This window comes from Balaenoptera acutorostrata, chromosome 19 (assembly GCF_949987535.1).
Source record: "Balaenoptera acutorostrata chromosome 19, mBalAcu1.1, whole genome shotgun sequence".
Lineage (NCBI taxonomy): Eukaryota > Metazoa > Chordata > Mammalia > Artiodactyla > Balaenopteridae > Balaenoptera > Balaenoptera acutorostrata.
Genome location: NC_080082.1, coordinates 65,509,929 through 65,526,121, shown reverse-complemented (window position 1 = coordinate 65,526,121; position 16,193 = coordinate 65,509,929). Strand labels below are relative to the sequence as shown.

At 44.5% G+C, this 16,193-nt stretch overlaps 1 protein-coding gene across 6 annotated transcripts; it reads right to left on the bottom strand.

Annotated features, from left to right (window-relative positions):
* Nucleotides 1-6,598: 6,598 nt before the first annotated feature.
* Nucleotides 6,599-15,965, bottom strand: LOC103013043 (zinc finger protein OZF-like). Of its 6 annotated transcripts, none has more exons than XM_007175437.2 (4): nucleotides 15,711-15,965; nucleotides 13,634-13,721; nucleotides 11,691-11,817; nucleotides 6,599-10,358 (listed from the first exon to the last, which is right to left on the bottom strand). In XM_007175437.2, the coding sequence occupies exons 2-4, from the start codon at nucleotides 13,691-13,693 to the stop codon at nucleotides 8,980-8,982; spliced, it is 1,566 nt and encodes a 521-aa protein (XP_007175499.2). In that variant the 5' UTR covers nucleotides 13,694-13,721; nucleotides 15,711-15,965; the 3' UTR covers nucleotides 6,599-8,979. The 6 variants fall into 6 exon arrangements, 2 of the variants coding, with proteins under 2 accessions (XP_007175499.2, XP_007175500.2); XM_007175438.2 differs by having other exon boundaries at nucleotides 13,634-13,672; XR_009006008.1 differs by lacking the exon at nucleotides 15,711-15,965 and having other exon boundaries at nucleotides 10,220-10,358; nucleotides 10,559-11,817; nucleotides 13,634-13,656.
* Nucleotides 15,966-16,193: the final 228 nt, after the last annotated feature.

Here is a 16,193-nt window from a genome sequence, read left to right as displayed (position 1 = left end):
CAGTAGTTATGACTCACAGGCTCTAGAGCGCAGGCTCAGTAGTTATGGCGCACGGGCTTAGTTGCACCGTGGCATGTGGGATCTTCTCGGACCAGGGCTCGACCCCGTGTCCCCTGCATTGGCAGGCGGATTCTTAACCACTGCGCCACCAGGGAAGTCCCTGGGAACGTGGAGTCTTAACCACTGGACCACCAGGGAAGTCCCTGGATCACTTTTTAAAGCCCATTTGTTGAAAAGACTTCTATCTCCATTCCTTTTCCTTTGTTCCCTTTTCAAAGACCACTTGAATGTATTTGTGTGGATCTATTTCTACACTCTCCATTCCAGTTTTTTCCATTTATTGAGATAATAATCGTGTGGCTGTGGGGGGGTCTTATTGTCTTTTATTATATGGTTTATTCCATTAATTGATATTCAAATGTTAAGCCAACCTTGCATTTCCTGGGACAAATCCCCCAGATCATGTTGTATAATCCTTTGTGTATGTTGGCAAGGCAGTTTTCTGATATTTTGTTAATGTATTTTACATCTATATAGATGAATGACAATGGGTTTGTAGATTTGGGGTTTTTAAAAAAATATTTAATTAATGTATTTATTTGGTTGCACCGGGTCTTAGTTGCGGCAGGCAGGCTCCTTAGTTGTGGCATGTGAACTCTTAGTTGCGGCATGCATGTGGGATCTAGTTCCCTGACCAGGGATCGAACCTGGGCTCTCTGCATTGGGGGCACGGAGTCTTAACCACTGTGCCACCAGGGAAGTTCCCACATTAATTTTTATATGTAGCATTTTTATCTTCATCTGGTTCAAAATATTTATGTTTTTAAAATTTCTCTTGTAATTTCTCCTTTTACCCAGAGGATAATTAGCAGTGTGTAGTTTAGTAAGTCTCTTTCTAGTAAATTTACAGGGATGGTATCACAGAGCAGGAAGAATGCTTGTGATTTTTCAGTCAATGGTCCAAGTGTTACTGTTGAAATGGGGAAAATCTGTGAGTTATTTGAAATAACTTGGTTTTTCTTCATAAGATGGGAGACTCTTTTTTCCAGTTTCTCTTCTATTTACAGTATTTACAAGTGTCCTTTTCAATAGGTGGTTGGTTGGGACGTGGGCCCCGTAGCCCCTGCTGATCTGCAGGGACACACGTTTTCTTCAGATCCTGTCTTGTAAATATGAGCTGCCAGGTTTTGTAGTTCAAAAGGGGCTAATTATTCTTTTTCTAAAATTTTATTATTTATTTATTTTATTTATTGTTGGCTGTGTCAGGTCTTCAGTTGCGGCACGCGCGGGATCTTCGTTGAGGCGTGCGGGCTCAGTAGTTTTGGCGCGCAGGCTTAGTTGCCCCAGGGCATGTGGGATCTTAGTTCCCTGACCAGGGATAGAAGCCGCATCCCCTGCATTATAAGACAGATTCTTTACCACTGGACCACCAGGGATGTCCCGGGGCTAATTATTTCCAAGTTCTATTTTTGAATTAGGTCTCCACCTTCACGTTTAACACCATTGGTAAAATGACATGAAACAGCTGCTCTTAACATCAGTACCTCTGTGACTTCCAACTGTTGAAATTAGGAATTTTTTCTAGTCGGTCTGAAAATCTCCTATAGTTTAAAAATACTTTTGTTTTAATGATTAAATTACTATACAATCGATTTTTCCTGGTCATGGACCACCAGACCAGAGACTCGTAAACCATAGGCATCCTTATTACTGAAACTATGATTAAGAAACGTCACAAGACGATTAACCCCAGTTTCTTTGTTCCTCTCCTCTAAAACCCCCCAACTCAAAGAAACAATTGCAGTGGGTGTCAGACTTGTCTCCCACTCCCTTGATTGGTGCCCTGCAACAAACTCTTACTTTGCTACAAACACTCAATGTCAGTTTGGCTTTTGATCGGTTACAGTAGGGGGTCTGAGCAAGGGAAAGAGTAGAGGGAGAGGTGCTAAGGAGAGAGATCAAAAGGATAAGGGGGTGGGAGCGCTGGATGTGGGAGACTACTGCAGGACAAGGAGAGGGTGGATTTACAGGGGAATGAGTCTACTTTGTTCCTGCTGAAGTTTGTCGACTTGCTCATTAGTTTTGGCCAAAGAATCTTTTAGTGATGTAACTTTTATTTCAGAATTTAATTTGGAGTCCTCTGCATACTAAGAAAAAACACTATCCATTGGGCCTGAGAACTCTTATTTCCTTTATTTTCAAAGGTGTCTTTCAAATTAACCCTTTTGTTCAAATCAAGTGTCTCCCAGAGTGGCCACTGAAGGCCCAAATCATCCTTAGGATAGTTATGCTATTCAGAAACACAGGCACACGGGACTTCCCTGTGTGGTCCAGACAACCCAGGAAAAAAACCCAAAAAACAAAAAACATAACTCAAAGGACATCAAAAAAGGTATGAAAAGGAATGGCCTGATCCAGCAAGTATCTCAAACAACAGGGAACTAACAACAAAATCCAGGTGTCAAACTGAGAACGAAAAGCCACGAAACTCAACACAGAGCAGAGTTTAGACCTACTGCTGACTTACCACGTCTTCACGGACTCAAGTTGCCCTTGAGCAGCAAGGCACAAGGGACATCTGTGGGTACTGCACCTGGTGGAAGGCTGGGGTCTGCGGTGACAGGCAGTGCAGACAGTATCTCAGTGGGACTTCCACAATAAACATAATAGGTTGTAACATAGCTTCTACAGTGGATACATCCAGTTTATCTTGTTCCTTTTGTCCACTGAACGTTGATTAGTGAGACACAGGCTCAACAGTAGTGTGAGCTGGAGGACTGATGATACTCAGTGTGGAAGCTCCTTACAACTTCTCCTATTACTATTTTACCTTCTTAATCTGAATTTGTCTTAAAAATTATTTTTTCACTTGCTTTGACACTAGTTGAGGAAATCATACATCTCTCATGCTTAACTGTTAGTAATCCGTCCATCATTTTCAATTTTGAATGAACAACTGCATATCATACAAAGACCTCGGAGAGGACTTTTACCACATTTAGTGAATATCCACTCTTCAGGAAATTCATCACAAAATTTACATTTGCATTTTGCATTTTTCTTTCAGTATATACAAAATATAGATAACAGCAAGTTCAGCAAGAATAGAAAATATTGCCTTTTCAATCTCACGTGTGTATCAGTTTGTCACAAGTCCAAACTCATAACTAAGTTTTAACAGGTTGAACCATTGAAAGGTTTGCAAACTTGTGAACTAACAGTGAATTGAACTTGGTATCTGATACAACAACAAAAAAAGGGAACTTCCTGTTTGCCTGCCTGTAGGGAGAGTTCTAATTGTCAGGAAGTCACCCCAAAAAAAGCCAGAGCAGGTCTCATATGAGCTTTTGGGAAGTCTGGAATTCAGGAATCGGCAGACTTTCAGAAACAGGCATGTTTAAGGATTGAAACCTATCCGTAAAGGAGAGCGAATTATCACGTCATTTCCTGCCAAGATAGCTTGTGACCTTCTAACCTTCAAAGCCTGGGTACAAAGGGGGCATCCTACTCGGGAGACAAAGGTTTGGGATTCCATGATCCCATCTCCTTGATGGGAACTGATTTATTAAGTCACCTGAAATTGTAGCAACAGTGAATGCACAGGGAGTTGAAATTATCTCTGAAAAATACTTGAAATGAATATTACAAAAAGTTATTAACAGTGATTATGTAGTTACTCAATGAAATTGGGAAAAATAGTTCTAGAGGGCTTCCCTGGTGGCGTAGTGGTTAAGAATCCGCCTGCCAATGCAGGGGACACGGGTTCGAGCCCTGGTCTGGGAAGATCCCACATGCTGTAGAGCAACTAAGCCCGTGCGCCCCAACTACTGAGCCTGTGCTCTAGAGCCCGTGAACAACAACTACTGAGCCCGCATGCCACAACGACTGAAGCCCGCGCCTACAGCCCGTGCTCCACAACGAGAGAAGCCACCGCAACGAGAAGCCCGTGCACCGCAACAAAGAGTAGCTCGCTGCAACCAGAGAAAGCCCGCGAGTAGCAACAAAGACCCAACGCAGCCAAAAAAAAAAGTTCTAGAGAAACATATCTGTTATAGGTGAAAGGAAGTTAAAGAAAGTTAAGCTCTCAGTAGCTACAGTTTATTACAGTGAAAGGATACAGATGAAAAGCAGCAAAGGAAGATGGTGCAATAGGACAGAGTCCAAGTGGGACCACATTGCCAGGTTCCAGTTGCACCCTCGCTTAAGTCTCACAGCATCAATGTGTGACAGCACACATGAAGTATTGCTAACCAGGGAACCTCACACAAGCCTTGGTGTTATCCAGGTTTTTTTGGAGTATCTGTCACACACAGGGACACCTGTGTGGCTGACCTTACTCTCTAGCTTCTCCAAATGTCAAACTGATGCAGAGACCTAAGGCCCCCCCAACCATAAATCACAGTATTAGCATAAACTGCCTAGCACAACCCAAGGACCAGGTAAATAAAGACACTTATTAGTGAATGTATCAAGAGCTTAGAGATTGTCTCACAGGAGTTGGGCAAATAAGTGCCACACATTTCTTTGGAATGAATAGACTGGACAACTCAGGCCTGTGATGTCATCCTTTACACAGGTGAAGTGAAAATACGCAAAACTTGTCCCTTCGGAATTCTTTTACATTTTACCCTAATCTATGTTATCAATGTTATTTATGGGTATCTGTATAATGGAAACAGACTATAATGGTGTGCTACTTCACATCTTCCCAAGTCCACACTGGGTGACTTTGAAACCATGCCCCATAGGGTTAACAGAAGCTGGTGAGTAACAGAAATCCTTGAGTTTGTCTTACAGAACCACAGATAAGGGAACAGCTTGTCAAAACCCCTCTGCTGCTTTTCTTGTCCTTCGCAAAAAAAAAAAAAAAAACAACCCTCTGCTTGTAAACTGCCTTCACTGATTAAGCTCATTTTGATTTTTTTCTCTCTTTAGTTGCATACGCTCCAAGCTTCACATGGCCTAAGTAATATCACAAGACTCCCTAACGACCCCTGTAAATAACACCTCTGATGTATGGGTCACTATAGTAAAGGGAGCCCCCGTTGTTTTTTTTTTTTTTTTTTTTTTTTTTTTTGGCTGCATTGGGTCTTTGTTGCTTCATGCAGGCTTTCTCTACTTGTGGCGAGCGGGGGCTACTCATCGTTGTGGTGCACGGGCTTCTCATTGCAGTGGCTTCTCTGTTGCAGAGCACGGGCTCTAGGCGCGCGGGCTTAGTTGCTCCACGTCGTGTGGGATCCTCCCGGACCAGGGCTTGAACCCGTGTTCCCAGCATTGGCAGGCGGATTCTTAACCACTGTGCCACCAGGGAAGTCCCCCCAGTTGTTTTTTAGGAACTTAGAGTCAGCTCTAACACACTTTGAGCTAGTTAAGACTGATTGTAATTACCAACCCGTAAAACTTGGCCTGCACAAGTGTTCGATGAATGCCCTTTGGACATCAGATGGCCAAAAACTCCACCCTTAGATCATGCAGAGTGACTCTATTTCTGAACACGCATCCCATGAAGAAGCATGTAATGCAGATACACCCGCACACACCGATCACCTCACCTTTTCTCACACCCTATCACCTTTCCCCACACCTAAGACCACCCTGTGTCTTTATCCCATAAATAACTCAAGGACCCCCAACTCCAGGGAGGTGGATCTCAGGCTTGCTCTCCTGTCTCCTCCCTTGGCTGCCCTGTGAATGAATTTTTTCTCTCCCGCAAACCTTGGTGTCTCAGCGTTTGGCTTGTGCACCTCTGGAAATGCTACCTGGTTTGGTAACAACCTCATGTTTACAGCTTGAAATTGCCACAGTTGGAGTATTTGTACCAGGGAAATTGGCAAACACTACAACCAAGGGTCGATTCATTGTTTTATTACTTGTCTAGACTTAAGAAAGTAACGGGGCTTCCCTGGTGGTGCAGTGGTTGAGAATCCGCATGCCAATGCAGGGGACACAGGTTCAAGCTCTGGTCCGGGAAGATGCCACATGCCACGGAGCAACTAAGCCCATGCACCACAACTACTGAGCCTGTGCTCTAGAGCCCATGAGCCACAACTACTGAAGCCCGCGTGTCTAGAACCTGTGCTCCGCAGCGAGAAGCCACCGCAATGAGAAGCCTGCGCACCACAACGAAGAGCAGCCCCCGCTTGCCGCCAACTAGAGAAAGCCCGCGCCCACCGACAAAGACTCAACCCAGCCAAAATTCAATTAAAAAGAAAAGGTAGGGCTTCCCTGGTGACGGCAGTGGTTGAGAATCTGCCTGCCAATGCGGGGGACATGGGTTCAAGCCCTGGTCTGGGAAGATCCCACATGCCGCGGAGCAACTAGGCCCGTGAGCCACAATTACTGAGCCTGCGCGTCTGGAGCCCGTGCTCCCCAACAAGAGAGGCCGCGATAATGAAAGGCCCACACACCGCGATGAAGAGTGGCCCCCACTTGCCGCAACTAGAGAAAGCCCTCGCACAGAAACGAAGACCCAACACAGCCATAAATAAATAAACAAATAAATAAAATTTAAAAAAAAAAGTAATGGAGAATAAGTTAATGAGGACTGTACGGTGGGAATATCACAAACATTCCACCCAGCAAAGTAACTTCAGAAAAGTCAAGTTCTAACACATTTCTTTTATTGTCTTCTTAGTTATTATAAAAAGGGAAATATCAGCCAACATTCACTACCAGTTGGAAAATAACTACTGTGAACATCTGAGATACACAGCTGGCAAATGAACACATTAAAAACGTTCAGCATGATGAACCATTAGGGAAATGCCATCAGACCACAGCAAGATAACTCTACACACTTTTAAAACAGGTTAATATTTAATACATTTAATATAACAGCCAAGTACAGGTGAAGAATATAGGGGAACTTGAATGCTCCCATACCGTTGATGGGAATGCAAAACGGTACAGTCATTCACTTTAGAATATGAAACCATATATTCATATAAAGGATTTTATGTACATGTTCATAATAAGCTTATCTGTGATAGCCAAACCAGAAACACACCACAAAACCCCATCCTTTAACAGATGAATGGATAAACAGTCAAAGGGTGGTATATCCAAACAGTGTATTTTTCAGGAATTAATAAACTATTAGGGAATTCCCTAGTGGTCCAGTGGTTAGGACTCAGTGCTTTCACCGCTCAGGGCCTGGGTTCAGTCCCCGGTCGGGGAACTAAGATCCCACAAGCCTTGCAGCATGGCAAAAAGAAAAAAAAAAAAAAAAACAGAACTATTCCAATCAGCAACTTGGATGATTCTTAAGATAATTATGCACCATGAAAGAAAAAGGCAAATACAAAAGTAAACACATTAAGATTCCAATGATACTAAAACTCTAGGAAACATTAACTAATCGAATGTGAAAGAAAGTCAACAGTAGTTGCCTGGGAGCCCATGGAGAGATGTCAGAAGGTAGATATGGAACTGATGGATGTTTGTTATTATAATGATGGTTCTGTGATTTTACACATACTAAAACTTACCAAGCTGTACATTTTAAGTATATTCAGTTCAGTGCATACCAACTATGTAGCTTGATTAAGTTTTAATAAAAATTGGCTTCACATAAAAATCTGAATCTCCTTTTTGGAAAAGTAGAACTCTGGAAACCAACACATTAACTCCATCAGCTCTTCTTGTCTCATGGGAGGGACTCTGTCACAGTAGCAATAAAGACACCCGTCTTTATAGCAATGAAAGGTGTTTCTACTTGAGTTATCCAGAACCTCTTCCTGAGTCATAAATAAACATGCCAGGACTACATGATTTCCCCACTTTCATTTTTTTTTTTCACTGTGCAGCAACGGCCTTGAGATAAACAATTTGGAGATGCTATGGGATCCTAAAACCTTTACAGTATTCAGTCTGACACTGACTTGGACCTCAAGAGAAGAGAAACAGCTCTGTACCTCCTAAGGATTTCTGCAAAAACTTTATCCTAAATGGCCATAATCCCTGTACGTTTGTGGATGCAACTTTTTAATTTTCCTAAAGATCCCAAATTACAGCAATTTTTCTTTTTATCGGAGTTCAGTTGCTTTACTGGATGCAGCTTTAGAAAAGGCTCATCCCTACTTGTTTGCTTGTCTCTCACTCCCTATTAATTCCCTGAGTGTTTCTGTACCAAATATGGTTCCCACCTGATGTCTCTAATCTAACGCTCAGCAACACCAGCCTACCACGTTGTGGACATTATGGCTCATGGCTCTTTTCCAGCTGGACTTAGAGAACTTCTTCTCTTGAACAGTACTGGGGGTATGATGTGACATCCTATGTGAAAAAGAGAACAACTCATGCTGCTCCAAAAAACAGTGGTGGTTCTCACAACTGTCCTCATCTCAGGGTGACGTCAGGACCCACCAAAAATTCTGATATCCAGGTCACAACATTATTCCCACAAAACCCTGCAGGAGGCCTTGGACAACAATGCAAATTAGACACAAACTGCAATGAAAACTATTCTCTGCCATGATACTATCCCCACTGAGGTATACAAAGTTCCCAAACAGGTGACATAGAGCTAGAAAAATCCATCCTGAGTATGACATGAAATAATGCCACTGAAAAAGGTAAACCTCTGTAAGCCACCAGCAGAACCCAGACTGGGTCACCTTGGTCAAAGCTGGTTAAGTCCATGGCCTAGTCAGTTAGACACAAGAGAATGACAACACCCAAGTGCTCAGGCTACTCATGCTTCCCTCCACAGGATGCGAGAGCACAGAGGTCTACCTACCCTGATCACACTGGGCCGACCGCCACTTGGTAGAGGTAAGATGATTTTTACCACAGAAACTCACACTTGACATTAGTCTGGCAAGGGCCCTGCACAGGTTAGAAAGTAGAGTGTAGCTCCTTAAAAGCTTCATATGAACCTGGTACTCACAGGCAATCTACACACTAGGGCTGTTCAGATGTATGGCATTCAACTTCCAGTTGATGACTCCCTCACAGAGTCTATTCAGTATGATGTATTAACTAAGGAGACAGCTCATTCGCTGCTGTCATCTCATTTGAAGGCCTTTCTCCAGTATGAACTTTCTGGTGACGAATGAGGTTAGACCTTCGGCTGAAAGCTTTCCTACATTTGCTGCACTCAAAGGGTCTGTCTGGGCTGTGAAGTTTCTGATGCTGAGTCAGAGCAGGCCTTTGACTAAAGACTTTTCCACATTTGCTACATTCAAGAGGCCTCTCTGTAGTGTGAACTTTTCGGTGTTGAGTAAGTTGGGCGCTTTGGCTAAAGAATTCTCCACATTCAGTGCACTCATATGGTCTTTCTCCAGTGTGAATTCTCTGGTGTTGAGTGAGGCCAAAGCTTTGGCTAAAAAGTTTCCCACATTCAATGCATTTATAAGGCCTTGCTCCAGTGTGAACTCTCTGGTGCTTAATAAGAGTAGAGCTTTGGCTAAAAAGTTTCCCACATTCACTGCATTCATATGGCCTTTCACCAGTGTGGATTCTCTGATGTTTAATGAGGCTGGGACTTTGGTTAAAGAATTTCCCACATTCACTGCACTCATAAGGCCTTGTGCCTGTGTGAACTCGCCGGTGTTTAATTAGGTTGGAGTTGGACGTAAAGAATTTTCCACATTCACTGCATTTATAAGGCCGTGATCCAGTGTGAATTCTCTGATGTTCACTGAGGCTGGAGCTTTGGCTAAAGAACTTCCCACATTCATTACACTCATAAGGCCTTTCTCCAGTGTGAATTCGCTGGTGCCGAACAAGTGTGGGTTTGTTGCTAAAAGCTTTCCCACATTCCCTGCACTCATAAGGCCTTTCTCCAGTGTGTACTCTCTGGTGCTGAATAAGTATGTGTTTATAGCTGAAGGTTTTCCCACATTCACTGCATTCATAAGGCCTCTCTCCAGTGTGGACTCTCTGGTGCTGAGCAAGCCTGTACTTGCGGCAGAAGGCTTTACCACATTCACTGCACTTATAGTGCCTTTGTTCATTGTGAAAGGCTTCCACACATTCGGCGTCCTTTTGTGGAGTGACCTGGTGCTGGAGATGGCTAGAGCTACCAGGGAAATTCTTCCCAGCCTCCTGGCATGTGGAAGACTTCTTGGATGCATGGACTGTGTGGCTGTTCATAAAGGCCTTACCCACGTCTCTTCTAAAGAGTTTCTTTCCACTGTGCTGGTGAAATTTCACACCTGACCCACACAGTTTCTGGCCAGGGTTTGTTCCGAGGTCCTCAGCTGGATGCAAACCACCTTCTAAGTCCGGGCTACACCTCTCCCAGGGATAGGCCTCCTGGGTGGACAGGTTTGTCTTTGAAGTATTTATTCGTGGCACTTCTACAAAAACATTCTGCTCAGAAGGTGTCTCCTTGACCTCTGCTCCATGCCAACAACCTGAAAGCACAGACATGGATGAACTTCATGTAGATTTTGGTAGAAGGAGGCAGCCCCATCACAAATATCAAATATGTGTCTGACATACCAAGGAAATAATCCATGGGACTGTTTTCAGGACAAGGGAGCTGGGGGCAGGTAAGGAAAGGGCAGCTGTGCAGGACTGGGCCTCTCTACGTCACAGAACAGGGAGGACTCACCAGGCAAAAGACACAAGGATGGGGTCGAGCACACAGAGGAGCTGGGGTCCACCACTCACTCCTCCAGGAACGGTTTTCACCAGGGCCTTGGTTGCTGGTGACACATGTGTGCTGTATGGAAAGCTGTGTCCAGGCCCAGCAAAATCCGATTGTCACTGAGTAGCTGGTGTTCAAGGACTATTTTGAGGATAGGTGCAGAACTCATGACACGTTAAGTGTAGGCCAATATTGAAAAGCACAGAGGAGTTAGGATGGAGAGGACCAATGTGGAGTGGAAGACAGAGAAGCGAGGGATAATCCTGGGTTCGAAGTCATAGTAGATACGACAGGAGTAAAGTGTCAAGAATGGGTAGGAAAGACAGAAATGAGGTACACGGTCACTGTCCTTGGCACCAAAACAGTGCTGGGCACAGGACATGTTCCTGATATGACTTGAATCCAACCATAATATCACATCCTTCCCCTGATGCCAATCACCAGACCCAGGCTCACTTTGAGCCCCTCATGTTGTGCCTGGAATCATGTCCACTCTGTCATGTACCCAGGGTTCTCCTCCCAGCTCCACTTGGACAACATGGGACCTAGAAAATGCAAGTCCTAAGGGAAAGACAGGACAGGTGAGCGGTCAGTACTGGCCCACAAGGGCAATCAATTCCAAAACAATCTCAGGAAAGAAAAACAGTATCCCATATTGAATCTTTGAGAAGAATATCATAGCAACAGCCAGGTGGACCCCACAAACAGTGACCATGTCGGGTCCGAGCAATTCCTGGTACAGTCAGGCCCCAGGAAATGACAGCCAGAAAAGGGCAGAACCTGGAGTACAGAGGTGGCATGGGTCTACAGTCAACTTAGCAGGGAGTGGCTGAGACTAATGAAACCCGCTGGACTAATTCCAAGTCATTTGACACAGAAAACCTTCAATGAAAAAACTTCAGAGCACTTGGCATTAGGGCTACTTGTGAAAGGAGGTCATATACACACTCGGCCTTAGCACCGACAGCACAGATGACAGGGAAGCAGTAATAGAGATGTGCCCACTGTCTAGCTGTGAAAAAACAGACTTGCCTTTGGAAAAAAGGGGAAAGGCAGAGACCTGCCCAGGATGCTGGGATAGGTGTGAGGGCCTTACCCAATGATGCAACAAGTGCAAAGGTCTCCAGCATGACATCGCGGTACAGGAATCTCTGGGCCTCATCAAGAAGCCTCCATTCCTCCTGGGAAAAGTACACAGCCACGTCCTCAAAGGTCACAGAGCCCTGTGATGACAGGGACAGATGTCTCCATAAGCAGTCTCTCTCCCCAGGATCCTGTAAGTACCCCTAACCCATACTCACTCTGGGTTCATCATCCTCCCCAGCTCCCTAACTCAGAAGGCACTGGTACCGAATAACTCTTCGTGCTTCCTTGAGCACTAGGTACAACTCTCAGTAGCAACAGGCAGGTGGACAGATAGATGCCATCTAAGCTGTGGGCCTGGTATTCTGGGCCCCCTTCCTCTCCTGTGAGACAACAGCCTGAGAGTCCCCAGGATCACGTCTCCTAGACACAAACAAACTTGGGCTCATCGTCCTCTCAAACTCCTGGTATGAGGGCTCTGGGGCATCTTGGTCACACACCTTCCCCACATGCATATTACTCACTGCCTAACTCCTCATACATCTGATCCCCATCACCACCACCCGGCCCACGAAATTGGCATGTCTCCTGGCTCCTCACATACCCTTCTGCACACGGCATCAGAAAGTGCCTGCCAATGCAACAGGATCCCACCGTACCCCAACTCTCCACTGGCGGTTCCCCAGCCCTGTTCTGAAGGCTTCCCCACCAGGCCTTGTTCCTGACTTTAACCTCGGTCAAAACATGCAGATCTAAATACCCCTGGTCTGGTTCCACTTCTGTGTTCCTCACTATGTCTCTTCACCAATTAGAACCTTGTCCATATAACACCCATTTAAAATCCACACCCACTTGACACACCTAAGGTAAACTCATCTGACAGAAACTCCCCAAGTTCCACCACAAAAGCCTGATGAGTGCATAGGAGGAGAAATAACAGCAGCCTGACTTTGCTATCACTTCACTTCCATTTCTGCTTTCCCTTTGCATCAATTTCACAGCCACTCTCCCATGAAAACCTGGGCCACCTGCTGGACTTTCACCACCCCCTTCTGTGCCACTGATGATCAGTCCTGTTCCTTGAATGTCTTTGTGACACCCACAGCCCCCCTCTCCTCCCTTGTCCCCTAATGCATCCTGAAGCCTCCCCTAGCACTCTAGATCTGCATGTTCAGCTGTCCACTTGTCTCCTATACTTGGGAGTCACTGAAACAGCTGAGACTCAACATGGCCAAAACCCAAATCCTAATACTCTCACTAAAAAGGATTCCTACTACTGACTTCTGCATCTCAGTTTGATGGTACTTCCACACTTCCAGATGCAAAGGGAAAAAACTGGAGTCATCTGTGACCCCTCCACCTTAGAAAACCTGGTCAGCCCCTACTTTAAAAGCAAATCCAGAAGTCAAGTGTTTCTCCTACCTCCACATCCACCCACCCTGTCCAGCCACAACCAATGCTTATCTGGATGACTGCAACAGCCTCCTTGATTATCTCCTTGTCTTCCTCTCCCCCAGTCTGTTCTGCACTCTGCACCCAGGGGTAGCCTTTTAAATCCTAAGTAAGATCACTTTTCTTCTCTGTTTCAAATATACCATGGCTGCTATCACTCTCAGAACAGACTTCTGAGAGTACCATTCTAGGTGCAACTTCTCAAAGTACCACTCTAGGCCTGACTCCGACCCCCTTGCTCTCCATCCTCACCAGACATTAACAGAGACCTAGAAGTCCTAGAACACTCCCATCTCACTCTCATCCCCAAGCATTTGTACATACTAACCCCTGTACCTAAGACAACCTTTCACATCTCAGTCCACTGGCTGCCAAAAATGGGTATCTGTCCATATAACCTCTGGCCTGGACTTAGAAACTTGGGCTTAGGGTTTCTCTAAGGTCTTGAGATACCAAGGCCAGGAAGGGTGGCAGCAAAAGAGTTCCAGGACACCTGACACTCACCAGTGCAGTGTCCATAAGTGGTTCTGCTGAATGTGGAACCTGTAGGAAGAGCAGGGCCATGTAACTTTAATTCCCATCAGCAACATAGCTGAAAAAGAAGATTAATGAGTGAACCGTTTAATACTGAAGGCAAAGATAAATGCTCAAGGGAAAAATAAAGCATGTAAAAGAGGGCAGAAAATGTTATAGAGTTGTGCCATAAAGCCACGTGGATAACTTGAGAAAAGGCTTTCCAGAAGTGGGACAAACAGGTGAAAATCCTCTCTATCAGAGTCATGCCTGGTGTGTTTGAGCAGCATCCACGAGGATGGTGTGACTGGAGCCCAGTGAGCCAGAAGAATAAGGGATCGTGTTGGTGAGGAAGTGGTGTTGGCAGGTCATATAGCACTGTTAAAGCCCTGAGCCATAAATATCAAAATTTAGTCTCATTTTGTGTACATGTCTGTTTCTGACACTTCCATTTGTTTCCCTTTTTCTGTTTGTCCCTTGCCAATAACAGATTTTTCTCTTCCCATAGCTTGTAGCTGGCCCTAACAGGTGGCCAGGAGTTCTTATACTTCCTTTTCAAATTTTACTCTGGTTATATTAAAAAATTATTGTTTTATATAAAATTCCAGCTTACATAATCCATAGATTAAATTCCGATTTGAAATTACTATAACACTGTATAATTTAAGAGTATGTACTTTTAATACTTATCCATATTCTTTGGTGTTAAATTTTCCATAAATATTCAGACAGATTATCTGTAATTTCCTACATGCTTTTCTCTCCTGTGGAAGAGAACAGAACCACCATTTTCTGACTATGCATTCAAAATGAATATCTGATAAAGGGGTTGTTCCTAGAATCAGTAAAAGTGCTTGGCCTCCAGCAGTTGGGGATAACTGGACCTCATTTTGGACTCTTTAAATTTAAGAGAAAGGAAACAAGCTATAGGACCTGACCTCTATTCCATCCTCATTATAGAGACATGGAAATATCTTCTTGAGCTCTTAATATCCTGCTAGGGTTTTGAAGCATTATGACTTTTTATCCTTACAATGATTCTTTTCAGCCCCCTTAAAACAAGTATTTTAACAAAATATTTTAATCATTTTCTCTTACAAGATCACCAGAGGAAAATGATTTAACAGTAAAATAAATATTAGTGGAAGAGCACAATCTCTTAAAACACTAAAACCCTCTGTGTGTGTGGACTGTAAAGTAAGTTTATGTAAGGCATAAGTGTGTGTCAAAATATAACTGTGAAATAGCTTAAGTATAATTTTCATTCAAAGAACTAAGTTAAAATTATTAACACGGAGCAAAACAAGATGAGTAAGTGGAAACGTTAATTTAAATACAATAAAAATTTTAACATATAAACTAGACAGATGTGTGCTTTATATACTCCAGAACACATCGCAAGTATGGCTACAGTACTAGTGCTTATAGATACAGAAAGCAAACCAAAAAAAAAAAAAAAACCAAACAAAACCCAAACAAAAAAACCATAGGCAAAAAAAGGCCTTCAACAGGAAAACGTACAGACATTTTACTCATGTATTCATATCTACAGAATACTGCACAAAAAGGAAAATGGATACCCTGCATGAAAAACATGGATAAAGTCACACCATATTGTGCAAATGAAGAAAAACACATAATACTTATATGATTCCATTCATTAAGTTTTAAAACAAGCAACCGAAACTAAACTGCAGCCGTCAAATATTTTCCACATAGCTGGCAAAACTATCAAGAAAAGCAAGGAAACGCTTACTTTAAACAACAGACAATACCTTAACTTTGGGGGGATGGGTATAATTGTTTTGAAGGACCCCACTGGCGGCTTCTGGGGTCGCATTTTTTGACCTCAGCGCTTAACAGATACTAATTTTAGAGCTGCTTATTCAACTGCATGTGTAAGTTCTGTGCAATTTTTCTCCACGCAGGTCATATTTTAAAATCCGGAAAACCAAGGTTTGGGGGCACGAATAAATATAAATATAGGACACGCGCAAGAAAAAATTGGTAAGATCAGAAACAGTGCAGAATGAGAAGAGTTGGGGGAGGGCCCTGAGGGCGCATTTACCTGAATCAGACCCATCAGCGCGGCCGCCGCCAAGGGAGTCTGTGTGCGAAGGTGGGTCCCGGGCGCGGCGGCCCCCGTCCCGGCCCCGCGATAGAGTCAGGCCGGATGGCGCCCACACCGAGCCTCAGACCCGCCTCAGAGCCGCCTCAGAGCAGCGGGCACAGCAGCTTCCTGGTTCCCTGATCTCGGGCTGGACAAGCGTCCTCAACCTCACCACCAGTGACCAGATCCGAGTTTACAAAATGTCGCTGGCGATCCACGCCGGAAGGCCCGCCCAAACGCCGTCCTCCAGACGGAAGTGCCTCTTCCCGAGTCTTCATTGGTCCAGTGCCGCTGACGCGCGGCGCAGTGCTTTCAGGGTAATGTAGTTCACAACGCTCCCGTCCCCGGCAAGTGGCGGTGCCCCCCAACCTCCAGGGAAATGTTCCGCTTCACCCGGAGGGTTGCTGGGAAGTACAGAGGCTGTGAGCACGGGGCGGGGTT

Bases quoted from the DNA above. Each gene is read 5' to 3' on its own strand.
- LOC103013043 (XM_007175437.2), bottom strand. From the start codon at position 13,693: ATGGCCCTGCTCTTCCTACAGGTTCCACATTCAGCAGAACCACTTATG. The intron at 11,818-13,633 runs GTGAGTGTCAGG...CTGTCATCACAG, and splicing joins CACTTATGGACACTGCACTG to GGCTCTGTGACCTTTGAGGA. The intron at 10,359-11,690 runs GTAAGGCCCTCA...CTGTGCTTTCAG, and splicing joins TGCACTTGTTGCATCATTGG to GTTGTTGGCATGGAGCAGAG.